The following is a 17,796-nucleotide window of genomic DNA, read 5'->3' as shown; positions in this document are numbered from 1 at the left end:
TATATTATTTTTATTGGCTTTCAGAAAAAACCTGAGTTCAATGTAACACTTTTAAGTCATCTTTGAAACTGAGTAGATGTTTCCCTAGTTTATTTCTCTCCCAGATTTCTAATAATTGGTTTAAATATGGTCAGGGGCAGCCAGGGTCTTCTGGTGATAAGTAGCAGTGTTAAGGTTCTTCAGGACATTGTCTGGCAGCTCTTACTGAGCATCCCCTCTGTGAATACAATGCTCTGTGCCTAGGTGAGCCCTCATTTGTCTGTCTAGGATTGGGGAGTGATTGCATAATCTTTGCATTAGGTATTCTCAGGGAGAACATTAGTTAATATCCTTGTGTGGTTCTTAGAAGAACCTAACAGTAAATAATGCTGAGAAATAACCACACACACCCATTTTGTACAACTCTTAACATCTGTTACCTCATTTTGTTATCTGTCAATGAGATGAGTATTGTTTCTGTTTTACAGATTGAGAGGGTTTAAGTGATTGATTAAAGTACACATGGGTAGGTGGTAAACTAGAAGTTGAACTAATCGCGCGACTTCAGTCCTGAATTCATTCTGTTCTGCAAATACTTTCCCTTAACAGACGATGGGAGTAATTTCTACGTAAGGAAATGGATAGTCTCTTGATGAAGGTTTAAGTAAACACACGCCTGGTGCCTACATAATTACCTTTGCAGTAACTGAGTACTCTGGACAGATCTTTCTAGATCTGGGTATAGTCATGCCTTTTATCAAGTCCTGTCAGGAGTTTTTTCTGTCATGGTTTCAGATTCATCACTTCTCTCTTCCTACTACTATTGCTGTACTAATTGTTGTACTTTAAGGATTTGTTCACTTCCTATTTAAAGTACCTCAACATCATTGGTCTCCCATTTCACTCTTTCCTTAGTTTAGTTCCTTTAACACTAATACACAGATCAGTTTTTCTTTTTTTAAAAAAAATTATTTCTTTAACTCCCTTCAGACCTTAATTGTAAATTCCTGTGCCTACTTCTCGGGTCTTTTGTAATCTGTCATTGACCTATCTGTCCAAGATTATTTTTCATTGTACCCTATTATGTACCATTCAAATCAGTTACACCTATCTACAGATTATATTTAAGGTCAAACCCTGATAACTACAGATGACAGTAGACTCTTCTGTTCTGACTGCATATGTCACTGTTGTCTTGTTTCTTCACTGTTAACCTTTAATATATGGTATTATATATACTTTCGGTGTTTTCCAACTGTTTTCCATGTATAAATTAATGGGACTTGAAATCTTTTAACACAAGAAACCAGATCTCTCAGGTGGCTGGAACAAACCGTAAGTGACATGTCAAATACTCTTTAAATGCTACTTATTTATATCCATGTGGCAGAGTTTGTTTAGATGATGATGCTATTCTAAATGGATGAGTTATTCTGAAAATGAATCTTTTTTTTTAAGATGTTTTTCTTTGTTTTTATCTAGTATGTATTTGATAATGATTTTTATTTACCTTTCTTCCCTGCCTTTGTTTTGCTCACAGGCTGTTGATGATGTGAAAAAAGGTTATATCAAAGCAGAAGAAAAGTCCTACCAATTACAGAAGCTATATGAACAAAGGAAAATGGTCATGGTAGGATTATGTCCCCATAATCTCTTTATAAAATATCCTTTCTTTTCTCTTAAACCTGTCATTCCACACATTTTGGAAAGATGTTGCAACCTGGTCAGTGGCTGAACTAATTAAAAAGAAAGGGAAAGGATATAAACCTTAATGTAAACTCCATTGTGTTCCTTCATTTAGCATGCAAAACTCTTATATTGCTATACATAGGTATGTAACTTCGTTATTAATAATCAAACTACTTTTTAAATAAAAAATTCTAAATCAAGACATGCATACTATTACAATATAATAAAGATAAGAGTCTCTAAGAATTGATACTCGGGGCCTTCCTGGTGGCACAAGGGGTTAAGCACTGCACTGTGAAGCAATCCGCAGTCTCTGCAGCACGAGTTGGATGCCCCAGCCAGCCAGGGATCAACCCATATGGCGCAGCAGACCTCTTCTGTCTCGCCCACTGCTCCTCTCAGCAGTGTATTTCAGTCCGTCTGCCTGTTCTGCTCCCTACTCTGTCTGGTGAATCCTCTTGCCCTTCGCACATCTGGCCTGTACTCCAGTTCTTGTATGCATAAATAAATAAATCTTAAAAAAAAAAAAGAATTGATACTCGATTTTTTTAAAATTCATTTATTTATGCATTCAAGAGCTGGGGTGCAGGCCAGAAATGCAGGGGGTGAGAGGATTGACCAGAGACAGAATGGGGAGCAGAACAGGCAGATCTACAGAAATACACTGCTGAGGGGAGCAGTGGGCAAGACAGGAGAGCTCTGCTTCACCGTGTGGGTCACCTCCCTGGACAGGGATTGAATTCATGCTGCAGTGGTTGCAACGGATAGCTTCATAGTGCTGTGTCTTAACCCCTTGCACGCCCAAGAAGGCCCCTGATACTCAATTTTTTTTTAAATATTTATTTATATAAGCACTGGGGTACAGTCAGAAGCACAGGAGGGTGAGAGAATTCACCAGAGCCAGAGCGGGGAATAGAACAGGCAGACTGACGAAATACACTGCTGAGGGGAGCAGCGGGCAAGACAGTAGAGGTCTGTTGCAGCATTTGGGACCCTTGCCGTTGGCCGAACAGGCGCTGCAGAGGCTGCAGGCATCTTAGCAGCCGAGCGCTCAACCGCTACGCCACCAGGGGAGGCCCTGATACTCAAATTTTTTTTTTTTAATTTTTTTTTTTATAGAGGCATGTTTTATTTATTTGTTTGTTTGTTTTGTTTATACATGCACTGGGTATAGTCAGAAGTGCGGGAGGGTGAGAGAATTCACCAGAGCCATAGCGGGGAGCAGAGCAGGCAGAAGGACCAAAGTACACTGCTGAGGGGAGCAGCGGGCGGCAGGAGAGGTCTGCGCGCCATGTGGGACCCTCCTCTGGTGGCCGGGGAGCAGCTGGGGATCGAACCGGCGCCGCAGAGGCTGCAGGCAGCTTTACAACCCAGTGCTCAACCGCTGCGCCACCGAGAAGGCCCTATGATACTCAATTTTTAACACAGGAACTGTTAGCACTTTGAGCACTTTTCTGTGGTAGGAAATCTCTGTTGATGAGAGTGACTATCATGATTTCCATCCAGTGTTTAGTTGAAACTTCAGATGTAGGGCCTTCTGGTCAAGCGTCTTGGTGATATCATCTTGTTGGAACATTCATTGTATCCCCAGGAGTGGCAGCTTTCTATAAGCTTGATGAACAAAGAAAGGATGCATAGGCAGATTTCTACAGAAATTTTGGCTCCATTAAAGATTTTGAAAAGATGTGGGATGATGTTATCTTTCAGACTACAAAGTGATCTTGAAACATAAACGATTTTTTAGCTTGGCTCCCATGGAAGTTTGTCACTGACCTGTCTTCCTGAACTAGGAAACATGAACATTTGGGCTAAGGAATAGTTTCTTTTGATAAATAAATAATTAAATACTTTGTGGGGGGGGAAATAATGTTAGTTGTGATTTTGCAATTGCAAAATCATTTGTTTTTACAACTTAAATCTCTGCAGTTGCATAAAACATTTATGCTCATTAATGCTTTAGTTAGTATGATATCCTTGAGATGTGCTGTTTGATTTGATACTACTAGCCTCGTATTGCTATCTATTTTTTTTTATAGAGGCATGTTTTATTTATTTATTATTTGTTTGTTTTATTTATACATGCACTGGGTACAGTCAGAAGTGCGGGAGGGTGAGAGAATTCACCAGAGCCAGAGCGGGGAGCAGAGCAGGCAGAAGGACCGAAGTACACTGCTGAGGGGAGCAGCGGGCCGCAGGAGAGGTCTGCGCGCCATGTGGGGCCCTCCTCTGGTGGCTGGGGAGCAGCCGGGGATCGAACCGGCGCTGCAGAGGCTGCGGGCAGCTTCGCAACCCAGCGCTCAACCACTGCGCCACCCGGGAGGCCCTCGTATTGCTATCTAAATTTAGTTTTAAATTCATTAAATAAAATGTCAAGCTCATTTTCTTCATCGCAGCAAGTTACATTGGAGAGGGCTACCTAGAATATTCCTTAAATGTTTTAAAATTACTTATCAGTTTGTGTCTACTGCAGGGATGGACATTGTCAAAAATAAAGTTTGTGAATAATACTTACAAAAACTTCTCATAGCATTTTAAAATTTCTTCCTTGGAAAATTTCCAGTTAAAATTTCCAGTTAAAATATTTCATACAAAGTAGTAATTGCATTGGTCATGATTCTGATAAGGTCACTTGAATTTCTTTTGTACTTTCTGTGTACTTTTTAAGCTAATAGAATTCCATAAATGTTTAAGCATATTTCATACTCAATTTTGGTGACCCATGGAGAAACATCAATCTTATCAACTGCATTCCTGTTAACTGGGTGCTTACAAGACACAGATTTGACTTTTTATAAATTAGTTTTGTTGGAATAAGAATGCAAACAAATCAGCCAAATTACACAAGGTTACTTAGCTGAACTTTTTTAGCTCATAACCTTATGTCTAGCTGGGATAGTTATTTTATCACTTATGTGACAAAAAACCAGTAAGTATTTAGAAAATTCCCAAAGATCAGAGAATCATGTTCTCTACATACCAATGTTCTGTATACCAGCAGGCTGATAGAGACAACACAAAAATCTTTTAGATGGAATTGTCTTTATATTAGTACATGATTCTGACAACACAGCTGTATTTTTTTCAGTAAAAGGGCCAAATACTAAAGGGCCATTAACCTCTTCATTAGTTCTTTGCCTTTATCAAAGTCAACAGAAATCAAAGTAGTTTCATAAGGGTTTCTGATAATGCCAAATGGAATAGTATTATTTCTTTGCATATATAGTATTTTAAACAGACTATCTATACATTAAACAAAAAATACTTGGACACCAAGTATGTGTGTAGGCACAGTGCAAGGTGTTTAAGAAATAAATCGTTTTGCAGCAAAACAAGGAAAATCTGGACTTAATAAGCATACTAATATGAAATCATTTCTAGAGTCACATTTGTGTCATAAAAGTACCCAGTTAAGAACTGGAATGCAGGTGATATGTTGATATATTTCTCCACAAGTCACCAAAATTTAGTATGAAATATGCTCAACTAACTTAAAAACCCAGTGCCAACATATAAATGTGTTTCCTCTCCATAATACTATGATCAGATTTTAAGGAAAATCCCACCAACATTTGCATTTTATTCAAATAAAATTTTATGTATTTAAGTATAATGTGTTTGAGGACATTAATGAAGCCAGTAGTCAGGATCAGTACTCTGTAAGTTCTAGTGTATTGGATGGACCCTTGAGAGCTCATAGGTCTTGATACTCTTTCTCTGTGGCAACTTAGTATGGTCTGTAGGCCTAAAATGAGGCCAGATCACTATGATTAATTGCCAGATCATGTGAGATCTTTAGTAATTCAACAAACTTCTCAGTTTTGGTTTTGTATGGGGATATTCATATTGCCAGCTACCAAGTAAAAGCTTAACCAAATACTCCTAAGTTCTTGGTAATAAGTAGGCTTTGCCTAAGTTCCCAAATACAGAGGACAGTTTGTCTTTGCCATAGTTATGCCCAATGTGATTTAAAAAAAAGTGTTCTAATTATTTACAAAGTTAGACTGAATCTCACATTTGGATGGTTGAGAATTTTTTTTTAAACTCACAAAAATAACAGGCACATGTAAATCTTTTTTTTCTTATGTTGGAGTAGCCTGATTTTGCCATTGTTGAACTGACAATAACAAGTTTCTATGGTAGTGTTTCTCAGTGTAACTTTTAATGATTTTACACAAGTCATTGTTTCTCAAAGTATGATGCCCAGCTCAATTACATGGGGATCGCTTGTGAAGCCTGCTTCAAATGCAGATTTTTGGATCCCACCACATTCACTAAACCAGGATCTCTGGGGATAGAATCATTTAAGTCTTTTGTAAAAAGATTTTTACAGACGTGTCCTGGTGATTTAGGTGCTTCAGGATCACTCCTCTAGGAGTTTGGGAGAGTTGGCTCCAAGGTTCCTCTCAAGCCCTTATTTCAGTTTCAGACCTGGTTTGACCCTTGGTGCAGGTTGTTTGTGAGAACAGAGAGTTCTCCAGAATCAGCCTCAACCCACTCACCTAAGTGTTCTGCTCTGTTAAGTACTGAGTTTCTGTGTTAATAACTGTCCTGTTGCTGTATTTACTTATCTTGCTGAACATTAAACATGCAGAAAATGTACCATGCTATATACCTTTTCTCTCCTCTTGCCTAATCTAAGTGGAATAAGAATCAAGGAAGGTAATTTAGGATGCATATTTAGCTACTCAAATTTACTCTGAAAGAAGAGTAGACAGAATCATTTTGTGTTTCAAATATATAATGACACACATAAATATGTTCGAAAACAAAATTCACTTTTCTTTTGGAAATTTTGATGTATGTAAATTTCTAAGTGTTTTCCTCTTATGCGTTGTGCAAATCCAGGAATGCAGAGGTTGCCCATTTACCGAGAAATGCTACCTGACCTGAGAGCTCTGAAAACCTTGTCTCCCCATGATACTTTACCTCTGGCCTCACATCAAGGCCACAGGTGTCCTTAATTTTCACTCAGGTTATTTTTAGAACTTAGGCCATTAGGAAGGGCCCTGAAGGTCCTCTGGGACTACATTCTCAAATATGGAGGGATAAATCAGACTTTTGAGGCAAAAGGGAGAGAAATGGGCATTATGTGCCTGCGCCATGCAGAGCACTATGTGTGTATTCTCATTTCCTTCTTAAAACAACTATGCAGGCCTTACCCCCACTTTACAGAGAGGTGGTGTTTGAGAGATCAAGGTTCCCATCCAAATCATATAGTTTGTCATAAGTGGAACTAGGATTTGAGCCCATTTCTGTCTGACTCCAGAGCACATGCTTTTCGCTAATTCAGAGAGCGCATGGCAGCAGTGTCCCATTTCCAGACGGCAGAGAGAACACACCCAGGTAGAAGGACCTATGCAGGATCACAGAGAGCTCAAGATAAGCCTGACTCCCTGTTGTTCTGGTCTTTCTAATCCCTCCCTTGGCTGCATGTTTCTCTCTCTTTGAAAAAAAAAAACCTATACAGAACAGCTCCCAATTAGGACATGGCAGAAAGAGTTTCTTAAAAACAGTATATTCGTGACTCAAATAGGAGGGTTTGTGGTCTGTTTATTATCTGCTTTTGGTTGTAGCACCAGGAGGACTCGTCTCCAGGCCCCGTGACACTCATGTGTCTGCAAAGGTCTTAGAGCAGGGTCTGCTGCTCTGGAGCCTGCAGAGTTTCCCAGGAATGTGTTAGGATGATAATTTGGATCAAGTGCTGGAGGCCTGATTGCAGGGCACTACGTTTTTTCTTTCAACATTTGATTGTAGGAATTTTCAGTTACATAAAGAAAAGGAAAGAATAGTACATTTAGCCCCCATAGTTCCCATTATCCAGCTTCAGTAACCTTCAACTTTCTGCCATTTGTGTTTCATCAGTTTCAGTCACATGCTTTTTTTCTCCTGGAGTTTTTTAGAGCAATTTCCATATACATCATCTTATGGAGTGTTCTTGAGAAAGTAGTTGAGCCCTCTGGCTAAAGATAATTAAAGCTTTAAAATTACTTTTATTTATTTATTTATTTTTAAAGATTTATTTTTATTTATATAAGAGCTAGGGTACTGGCCAGAGTCGCGGGAGTGTGAGAGGATTCACTAGAGACAGAGCGGGGAGCAGAACAGGCAGACTGACCAAAGGCACTGCTGAGGGAGCAGCGGGCGAGAGTCTGCTGCACCATGTGGGATTCTCCCTGGCCGGCCAGGAATTGAACCGGCGCCTCGGAGGCTGCAGACAGTTTTACAGTGCGGCGCTCAACCCGCTGCGCCACCAGGGAGGCCCTAAAATTACTTTTTTTTAACTATCATTTATTGAATACCTAATTACCGACAAAGTACTATACTAAATAACGCTTACAAATAACTATGATATAGGTGCTATTATTTTCCTTTTTGCAGAAGAGGAATTCAAGACTCCTGGGGTTCAGTGATTTGCTTGAGTTAAAGTTACTTGTCCCAGTTTACACAGTTAGGAACTGACAGGGCCAAGGAAGGATTCAAGCCCAGGGCAGTCGGTACCCTGGCTCTCAATTGCTCTTCCATGAATTGCTTCCTGCCCCAATCTTTGCTGCTTTTATAACCCCAGATGAGTTCTCTCTTATATACCACACTGCCTATCATATTTACAAAAGCATATTGGCCAGGGATATCTTCTTCATAGTACTACTAGCAGGGCTAAGCAGTATTTTCATTTATCACTGATGGAGGAAGGATGATGATAAGGGGTGTTGAAGTAAGTGATAAAAGGAATAGGAAAGGGCCTCCCCGGTGGCGCAGTGGTTGAGCGCTGGGTTGCGAAGCTGCCCGAAGCCTCCGCGGTGCCAGTTCGATCCCCGCCTGCTCCCCGGCCACCAGAGGAGGGTCCCACATGGCGCGCAGACCTCTCCTGCCGCCCGCTGCTCCCCTCAGCAGTGTACTTCGGTCCTTCTGCCTGCTCTGCTCCCCGCTCTGGCTCTGGTGAATTCTCTCACCCTCCCGCGCTTCTGACTGTACCAAGTGCTTGTATAAATAAATAAATCTTTAAAAAAAAAAAAAACATAATAGGGAAAAGAAAAAAACAAGAAAAATGATATAAGGGAGATATTGTGTACTTCTAAATTGACCCTGTGTGCTTGCTACTCTTTTGTAATTTTTTCTTCAGAGTTGCTATCATTTTAACTAAGCAGAAATATAAATTTGGGGAGATAGTATGTGGCGTGCTTTTTGGTGGGACCCTTAAGTCTTCTCAGACAATTCATAGTGGCAGCAGCAAGGGTCTTAGGTGCCATTCATTGGTAGGTTGCCTGGTGTCCTTTTGTGCCTGTGTCACTTTTTCTTGGTAAGCCAGAAGGCAGCTCTCCAGTGTATTCTAATCTTCCTGCCCAGTGAGTTGCAATTAACAGGGTGCTGTACCTTTGTCTTCTCTCTCTGAAACTCTGCACCTGTCACCGATGTGCCTTGTTTTTCCAGGTACATTCTGAGAAGGAATGAGGACAGAGATGAGTCTTCTAGTTTTTTTCCCCTTATTATCTTTTCCCTATTTTATTCTTCTTCCCACTTGTCTTTGACGCCATCTCCTCTAAACTCAAAATCATGAGTTGAGTGAAAGAGGCCAGCATTAATTCTAGAGGAGAGGGGACAAAGGGCGGAGTTAAATTCAGAAGTTCGGAGACCTCTGGAGTAGCATTGTACCTGTGAATGTTGTGTATGTCACTTGAGGGAGGTGTGTAACAGAGACCAGGGGAGTGGTAGGGGTGATTTGTGGACTAGCTGGTGATGGAGAAAGGTCAGTGGCATGGGAATTAAACCTAGTTTCTAATTCCTGTCGGTCCACTTGTTACTTTAGGCAGGTGTCATATTACTCTGGGTTTCTGTAAAGTGACTAGCTTTTCAAGTCTCTTTCAACTTGCTTAATCCTCATCATAGATCATTGTAACCTTTCATTGGCAAATAGGTGGGGAAAAATACTAGTTCCCTTTCCTTAGGTAGAAGGAAAGATTCTGTTCCCATCTCTGAACAACGTAAAAGGGGAGTCCAGACTAAACGATACTGCGAGTTTCCTGCGAGTCCTAGGAGTCTTGCTTGCAATGTGTCCTTTGGCTTTATTTGTGTATCTTTTTTAAGTAGAGAAGGGGGAGAGTGTTACAAGCATGGAGGTAGGTTGGAAGTGGGCTGAAAGGATCACCTTGGAGTCCCAACTTAGGGACTAGAGGCCAAGTTTCAGGTGCTGGGTGAGAGGATTCTCTCTGTTCTTTCTCTTGTGCTTCCTCAACTGCTCTTCATGGTGGTTTAGTGCCATGCTAACACTGTTTCCCTTTTCTTTGTACTCTAGTACCTCAACATGCTAAGGACTTGTGAAGGCTACAATGAAATCATCTTTCCTCACTGTGCCTGTGACTCTCGAAGAAAGGGGCACGTTATCACAGCCATCAGCATCACGCACTTTAAACTGCATGCCTGCACTGAAGAAGGGCAGCTGGAGGTGAGTGTGGGATTGGGGCAGTAGGACTCTGGGGCCACTCTGGTACTCACTTAGCTGTGTTTTAATTCCTTCTTGGGGGCAAATAAAATCAGATTTTAACTGGGGACAATGAATAAACACTGATCCTCACCTTCATTGACAACTTACACAGACTTTTATGCTGTCAGTCTTCTCCCTGAGGTGAAGTGGACACCCCCATTCATTTCTCATCTGCCGCCTGGTTCAGAACCATCTTACCTAAGATCCCCAGCATTCTCTTACGTTCTTGTTCTCTTAGAACCAGGTAATAGCATTTGAATGGGATGAGATGCAGCGATGGGATACAGATGAAGAAGGAATGGCCTTCTGTTTTGAATATGCACGAGGAGAGAAGAAGCCTCGATGGGTTAAAATCTTCACACCATATGTGAGTGGTGGACCGTGAAGCATGGTTGGGGAAAGGTGACTGGGCTGAAAGTTCTCTGTAAGCTGAATGCATTAGATGGAGAGGGCAGTAGGGAATGGCAGTTGATTTTGAGCTCTGAATCTGCTGGAGTCCTAGAATCCCAGTTTCTTCCTGTCTTCTTCAGGCCCAACTAGGATTGGCAATTGCATAGTCCTCTTGACTCAAAGTTACCACTAGAAGGAGCCAGAGAATAATACATGGACCCAGCCTGGGGTTTGTGGTGCTTGTCAGGGTTTTTCTGTAGTCTGAGCGGGTTTGGAAATTGGGAGGACTGGGGCAGGAGTTGGAAGGCCCATTATTGCCCTGGGGTGCCCATCTTGAGAAGTCAGTGAGGCAATTTTTAATTTTTTGTTTTCAGTTCAATTACATGCATGAATGCTTCGAGAGGGTGTTCTGCGAACTCAAGTGGAGAAAAGAGGTAATTCTAAACAATCTAGAACTGACTTTTTTTCATTTAAATTCAGAGGCCTAGGACAGCTACTTAGGACCCTCACTGCCACCTCTGTTCTTCTAGGAGTATTAGTTAGAGACTGGTTATCCCACGTGAGCCCAGGTAGTCTTCCAAAGAGGTTAGCCTTTGGCTCTTGAATGGACTGTGCAAAAATGCCCTGCTTCTTTTTTTTTTTTTTTTTAATTAATTTATTTATACAAGAACCAGGATACAGGCCAGATGTGCGGGAGGGTGAGAGGATTCACCAGAGACAGAGCAGGGAACAACACGCAGACTGACGAAATATACTGCTGAGGGGAGCAGCGGGTGAGACAGGAGAGGTCTGCTGCGCCATGTGGGACCCTCACTGGCCTGCAGAGGCTGCAGACAGCTTCACAGCCTGCGCTCAACTGCCTGCGCCACCAGGGGAGGCTCGCCCTGCTGCTTTTCTAGGGAGTGGCCACTCCAGGCTATTCCACCTCTTCTGACGTCATGAACCTTCCTCTGTAGTTTTTATGAAATCACTCTCTACATTGATCTTGACCCAGAAGGGCAGCTGCTCTCAGTTTTAACTGTTCTGACTGATGAGTCATGATGTTCTATCTAGGTGAACCAGGAATGTTGGGAGAGGAGAAGGGCGTAGGGGGAGGGGCTGGCTTCTGCTTTGCTGCTGTGTGTATGTGCCAGCGCTGGAGCAATAGTTAGAAGATTCTCAGTAATTATCTATTTAATCTCAGGGAAAATGTTTCCAAGGTTTGGAAGGTAAGGTCAGGAATATGAACATTTATATTCTTGATACAGTAGTAGAAAGAACAGTAGGATCTGGGAATAAGATCCAGATTCTCTCACAGCTATTTTTTTCTGTGTGATTTCTGGCAAAGCAGCCTCCCTGGATGTGAGCTTGCTTGTGTGTAAAATGGGAAGGTTGAATCATATAAGTAATCTGCACAGTCCCTCCCAGTTCTGAAAGGCTGTGATTTTAGATGGGAGGTTTTATCAAGAGAAGAGGCCATTTGGATTGAGTCATCCATTCAAACCTCCTCTGTTTCCATTTGAGGGGTTGCCTCCTCCAGCTGGGAGATGGGGACACCAAGGCTCCTTAGTAACTCTTCTCTTTTATTCCTTTCAGAACATTTTCCAGATGGCGAGATCACAGCAGAGGGATATGGCTACCTAGCCTTTCCTACTCCCTCTCCCTTCTCTTCACCCTCATCCTCTTATCCCTTTTCGTCTCCCATGTCAGACAGAGTAACCATTAACACAAAAGAAGAGGAAAAGGAAAAAAGTCATTATATTCAAAAGCCCTAAACTAAATATTATTAATAATCCCCCAGAATTTCATGTCTCTGGAATTGAGCTGGTAGAGAACAACAGATTGGTCAGCACCAGGAGTCAACTGAGTTAAGCCAGAAAAAAAAAATAAGCCCAAACCAACTCGCCAAAGGTATCTTTGTCCGTTCACCTGGGCCGCATACCCACAGACTCTCCTTGTACTATATTTTTGAAACTGGAACTATGAACTCCATCCATTTGCACTGTTCGGACATATATATGTATGTATGTAAAAATTATATATACACAAATTAGCTGCACGTATATACATATATATATTTCTTTTTAAATTTCATATCGATGGCAGTATCTTTTTTAGCTTGTGTTTTTACACACCTTTCACTAGAATTCATGACTTCTCTCTTGCTCTCTTTATTTTGAAACAAACTTTAAAAAGGAAAAAAAAATATTACAGGGAAAATACCTCTCCTCATGAAGGACTCGAAAAAGTTTACAACCTGCTTGGGTTTTTTTCCCCTTTTTTTGTATTGAGTGAAGATTCTGGCTCACGGGTTGCCATGGAGTCTGAGGAGCAAGGTGCATAGTTTATTTATCTTCCAAGAGGCTGCTGGATAGTAGAAAGAGGTGTGTTTCTAAAGGGCAGCAAGCTGCAGCTCTGCAGGGAGAGTCTAAAGACTGGTATGGTTTCTTGATTCCAAGACAGTTTTCCTGATCCATCTTTCTTCCACTCATGGCTTTCTAGCCGCCTTCCACATCTTCCTGCTTTCTGAGGGCCCCTTGTAAGCTCTCCCTCAAGTAAGCTAAATGGAGGGGAGTTGGGTTCAGGGGGTCGATGCCACAAGAACCCAAAACACTTCATGGTTATAATTTCCCATTTCCCTGCCTGTTTTGAAGCAGGGATTGTACCAGGGACCAGAGTTAAGGCTGATACCTTTAGGCACAACGATTAGATTTAGGGGAAGGAAGAAATGCCCTGTGTATATAAACTTTCCCTACTCCATTCCTGACCAGTAGCCACTCATAACTATTACGTTCTCTGTGACTTCCTTAAACGAGCAGTGTTGGAGAGGAATGTTACTCGGGGTGGCTTGGAGTGGGTCAGGGTCTGTGCCAGCCAAACCACAGCCCATCCAAGCCAGCTGAGGACCAGGAACGAGCAGCAGGAATATGCTTGATTTGGGTTAGATCTCAACTTTTAATTAAGAGGAGACTGAAGCAAAACCTTTGTGTGCCTCAAAAAGCTCCTCGTCTGACCTTGCAGTTTGCCCGAAGAGCCATATCCCAGGCTCAAGGGCCAGGGCTAATGGGGCAGGCCACGGTCTGAGCCCCTGGACTTGAGAACAGTGGCATCTGGAATTCTAGCTACATTCTGATGCCACTGAAGCATGTCTTTGGGCCTTCTTTTCTTTTTCCCTTCTCCGCTTCGTAAAGAAAAACCTCCATAGGGTGGTGTCTTTTGCTTTGTCTCACGGGAGACAACCACAGTAGGTTGTAGTGATTCCACTGAGCAGTGTTGGGTGATTTCAAGTTCCCTTTTTTTGTAACTTGTTTTTGCAGATTGTGGTGAGGCACTCTTCTTCCTCCCTCCCTCTCTCTGTTATCCTGACAGTCACTAGCCCCGGGGCGGGTGAGGTAATAGAGGACATCCCATCTTCCCTCCCTTTCTCCAAATCCAGGAGGAATCATAGAGTAGAAGATGTAAGAATGCTGAATATTTAAAGTTGAACAGTGATCCCTGATTTGAAGGCTTTGATACAGATGAGCTGCTTTTGGCTTAAATGGATAATGAGCCAGAGGACTCTAGAAAGATGCTTTGACTTCCCACTTCAAGATGCTGAAGAGGTTTTACACCAGCTTTATTCAAACTAAAAACAGCAGCAATTTGCCCCTGTACCCTCATTGTGGGAGAGGAATAAACAAAACTCGTTGTCCGTACAGCTGCCCAAGTGCCGACCTCTGCATGTGACTACGGGGGTGAGGCTGCTCCCCCGTTCTGACATGGCTCTGGAGAGCATGAGGGCGACCTGGGTAGTCAGCCGCCTGGCAGAATCTGTTTAGGAACAGCCCCTTGTAGAGGCTGTACCAAAGTACCCTGCTGCACGGGAGGGGCAGGAGGGAGACCCGGAGGACAGCCTTCTCTTCCTCCCCAGCAGGCCTGCCATGGAGACAGGTCACTATGGCTGAGAGCCCCGTAGGTTCAAGTTTTTCTTTGCATGATGCAGTGTTAGTGTGACACTCCTTCCCCTGTGCTCTGCACTTCCTCTCCCTACTACCTTTCTCAGTCCTCGGTTCTGTCCAGGGAGGCTTCCTACCCAGTCTTTTGCAGTTTGTCTCTGGAAAACGGCCCCCCTCCCTATGCTTTGCCCCAGCAGAGCCAGCAGGATCTTTCTGGTCTCCCTTTGTCCTCCCCTCCACACTGTTTCTATCCTCTTTGGTAAAAAAAAAAAAGCTGTTTTTTATGGATCTGGAGAAAATGCAGGCCCTGAGAAACCTGTCCCTGCAGAAAGGTTCCCTTGGGTCCTGCTTAGGGCTCTCTGCTCTTTATATTTTTATTCTCTCCATTTTTCTGCCCTCCCCTTGCCCTAGGCCTGAGCTCGGCACAGATGAGTGCTCAAGGCAGCTCATAGGCCTGGACAGAGCTCTCAGGGAGGAGTTAGGTAAATGTTCAGCATCTCCATGCCTGGCCCAGCTGGTTTCGTCCTTTAGTTACATACCAGTAGCTTTGGAGCTCCAAACCCAGTGCTCAGAGCAGCGCCGTGGGGTAGGGCACTGACAGGTGGTGACGCCTCTCTCTTCTGGCAGAATCTGCCAACTTAAAGGCCTGGCTCCCAGGAGACAGTTTCCTTAACGGGAAATCTCCAGAACTAGAGGGACCGCTGTGCTCCCCCTTTTCTGCATCGTGCTCTCTGGCTGGATTGATTCAGCAGTGAAAACTGTGTAGTCCGTTGGGCCAGCACACTGCTAGCTAGGTTCCTTCACCAGGGTCATTGTGTCACGTAGCTTCCTTTGGGGGGGAGACTGGTACAGTTGAGCTCCTCAGCACAGAGGCAGTGGGTGTGCTGCTTTAGCCACCATCTTCCAATTCTACCTGCTGTCTTCCTCCTCTTCTAAACCTGAGCACATCATGCCGGGCCTCACTCATACCAGAACAACATCAGCTTACTCCTCAGCAATAATCCAGGGTGTGTAGGAAGCTGAGGGCTCCAAGGAAGAGCAGAATTGAAGAGGGGGTGATACGGGGTTGGAGGCACTTGGCCAACTGCTAAACTTGGACACCAGTTTTATATCATGCCCCCTTGTTAGGCCAATGAGCTGGGCTTCAGTTTTCCCCAGGCCATGCACACTTTTAATTTATTTGAGAGAAACTCTAATTGTATTTTCACTGCAGTATCTTGTATTTTTTATTTGTGATTTAAGAAATGTGAAGAGAAAATACACAGACACATAATGGCTAACAGTGTTTCTTTCATTCCTTGTTCTAGAGCTAACCACTCTAAAATTGTTTGGTAATGTCACTTAGTGTAATTAATTGTAACATATTCTTTTAAATAAATTGATTTATTGATGAAACTACTCTTTGGTTTCCTAGACTACAAATCCTTTGGGTTATGTGGGAAGAAGCAAAGAGGGACCTTTGAGATTTGAGTTAAAATGGTCAGTCTGAAAATGGAAAGGAATATCCCATCCGCTTTTTCCGTCACTTAGTGAGGCAGTCTTTTGAGAACAGGAGACGGAGAAGGGCAGAGAAAAGAGAAACTGGCAAGGCCCCTGGTAAAAAATTGTCTCCAGGTGCCTCCTCTAGAAAGCCCCCCTTCTCTCTCCGATCTCAGATTGCCCAGAACCATGTGACAAACCACTGGACCCTTCCTTCAGCCCCTCCTTTAGCCCTTGTGCAGAGAGCACCTGGCAGAGAGCCCTGGCACAGATCTGGTCCGCCACCCCAAGCAGCGTGGACATACTTCATTTTTCAAGTAACTCAGGAAGCTGTTCTGACTGAGGAGTCCGAACTGACAGGTATATCTGACTCATGAATGCCAGCGCAGTGCTGGGTGTGGGCCCAAGATCAAGGTGGTCCTCTGCCTTGCTGTTGCTTTTACAGGGGAGTCTCAGGTGCCTGATTACCTGCTCTTAAGAGTCCTGGCTCCTCTCCGTGCTGGAGTTCATGGGCTGAATCTGCTCTGTAAAGCTGGGTGTTTGTGTAAAGTAGGATGGTTTTGAAGACTTTTATAACCCTTGACCCATATGCTTCTGCTCCTTGGTTGATAAGCAGCAGAGGAAGGGCTAGCTTATGTTTTGCTTGGCAGTTTGTGGAAAGATACTGTTCTAGGTCTCATTCACTAAACCATTAGCAGTGACTGGAATCTGGTGGGGAAAAAGTTTTTTTCTTGGACAAGGCAAGGATGTATAGAGGAGAAAGTAAATTCCAGAAGTTAAAATCAACAAATATTTATTGAACATGTACTATCTGCAGAGTTTGGTAGGTACAAAGCAAAGAAACGTCTTTGTACTCCCGGACCCGTAGAGGAAGGAGAGACAGGCCAAGACGGGAGAAGCAGCAGCAGAAGTCACCTGTGCTGGAAACTAGAACAGGAGGAGGACCTTTGGAAGAAAGCAGTTAAACTCCTTGTGAAGAAAGTAGTGTTTTAGGTGACCTGTTTAGGGCGAGCAGATTTCAACAAACTCCATTCAGCCAGTATGTGCCAGGTACAGTAACTGGGGATTTGGGATTGAAAAGATGTGGGTGGGGAGAGGATCAGACCTGTTAGGATGAAAAGTCAATATATTTCATTAGAACTAGGGTATGTATAGAAGTGAAATGGAAGCCAAGACTCTGAAGAGCATTAACGCCAGAGTGGAGCTCTACATAAAAGAATTAGAGTTGTGTTTTTTTTAAGTCAGCTGCAGTTTAGAAAGATTGGGGTTTTGGGATACATACAGAAGGATCAATTAGGAGACTGCTATGGTTGGTTAATTATTGGAAGCAGTGATAATGAAAAGGAAAATGAGTATGAGAAAAATCATGGAAGTAAAACCTTTTATGATTTAGTAATTTTGAATGTGAGAGCAGGAAATGACTCATGTTTGGGCATCTGGAAAACAGAAATATGTAAGTGTTCAGATGGGGGCAGAAAATATTTTACTTTGGACCTATTATGATTTAGGCAAGGGTGAGAAATTTTTTTTTTTAATTTTTTTTCTTACGTCGTCATCCCCATGGTTCTGCCACTGTGTCGCCTGTGAACATCCCCATATTCCCTTGTGCTCATCCCTCTAGTTTCACCCCTCCTGAAGGGAAATCCAAATCTAGGTGTCCAGCAGTCATTTTGAAATTGTTTGCTAAGCACCTAATTTCTGGGCACTTCAGGGTGATGGGGATACAAAGGTAAACAAGGCAGAGTGGGCACTAAGGAACTAGCTATACATGAATTTGTAGAATTTATTTCTCTAACTGGCTTCTATGGGGAACAGGTCACAGGAGAGAAGGGGCGGAAGCCTGGACGTTGATGAGTCGCTGCAGCC

General features: G+C 42.9%; 1 protein-coding gene across 2 annotated transcripts in view; it reads left to right on the top strand.

Annotated features, from left to right (window-relative positions):
- SNX27 (sorting nexin 27) overlaps positions 1-12,160 on the top strand; it is a gene marked incomplete at both ends in the record, with an annotated part of 82,934 nt that extends 70,774 nt beyond the window's left edge. Inside the window, 5 exons of one of the 2 annotated variants that reach the window (XM_084243245.1) lie at positions 1,520-1,609; positions 9,959-10,108; positions 10,386-10,514; positions 10,912-10,971; positions 12,113-12,160. In XM_084243245.1, coding sequence (XP_084099371.1) covers positions 1,520-1,609; positions 9,959-10,108; positions 10,386-10,514; positions 10,912-10,971; positions 12,113-12,160 — 477 coding nt within the window. Of the gene's footprint in view, positions 1-1,519; positions 1,610-9,958; positions 10,109-10,385; positions 10,515-10,911; positions 11,295-12,112 lie in introns of those variants that run through there. The other variant, XM_084243244.1, reaches the window with a different exon arrangement.
- Positions 12,161-17,796: the final 5,636 nt, after the last annotated feature.

This window comes from Talpa europaea (genome assembly GCF_964194135.1).
Source record: "Talpa europaea genome assembly, chromosome: 9".
NCBI classification, from domain to species: Eukaryota; Metazoa; Chordata; class Mammalia; order Eulipotyphla; family Talpidae; genus Talpa; species Talpa europaea.
This window is presented reverse-complemented; position numbering and strand designations above follow the sequence as displayed.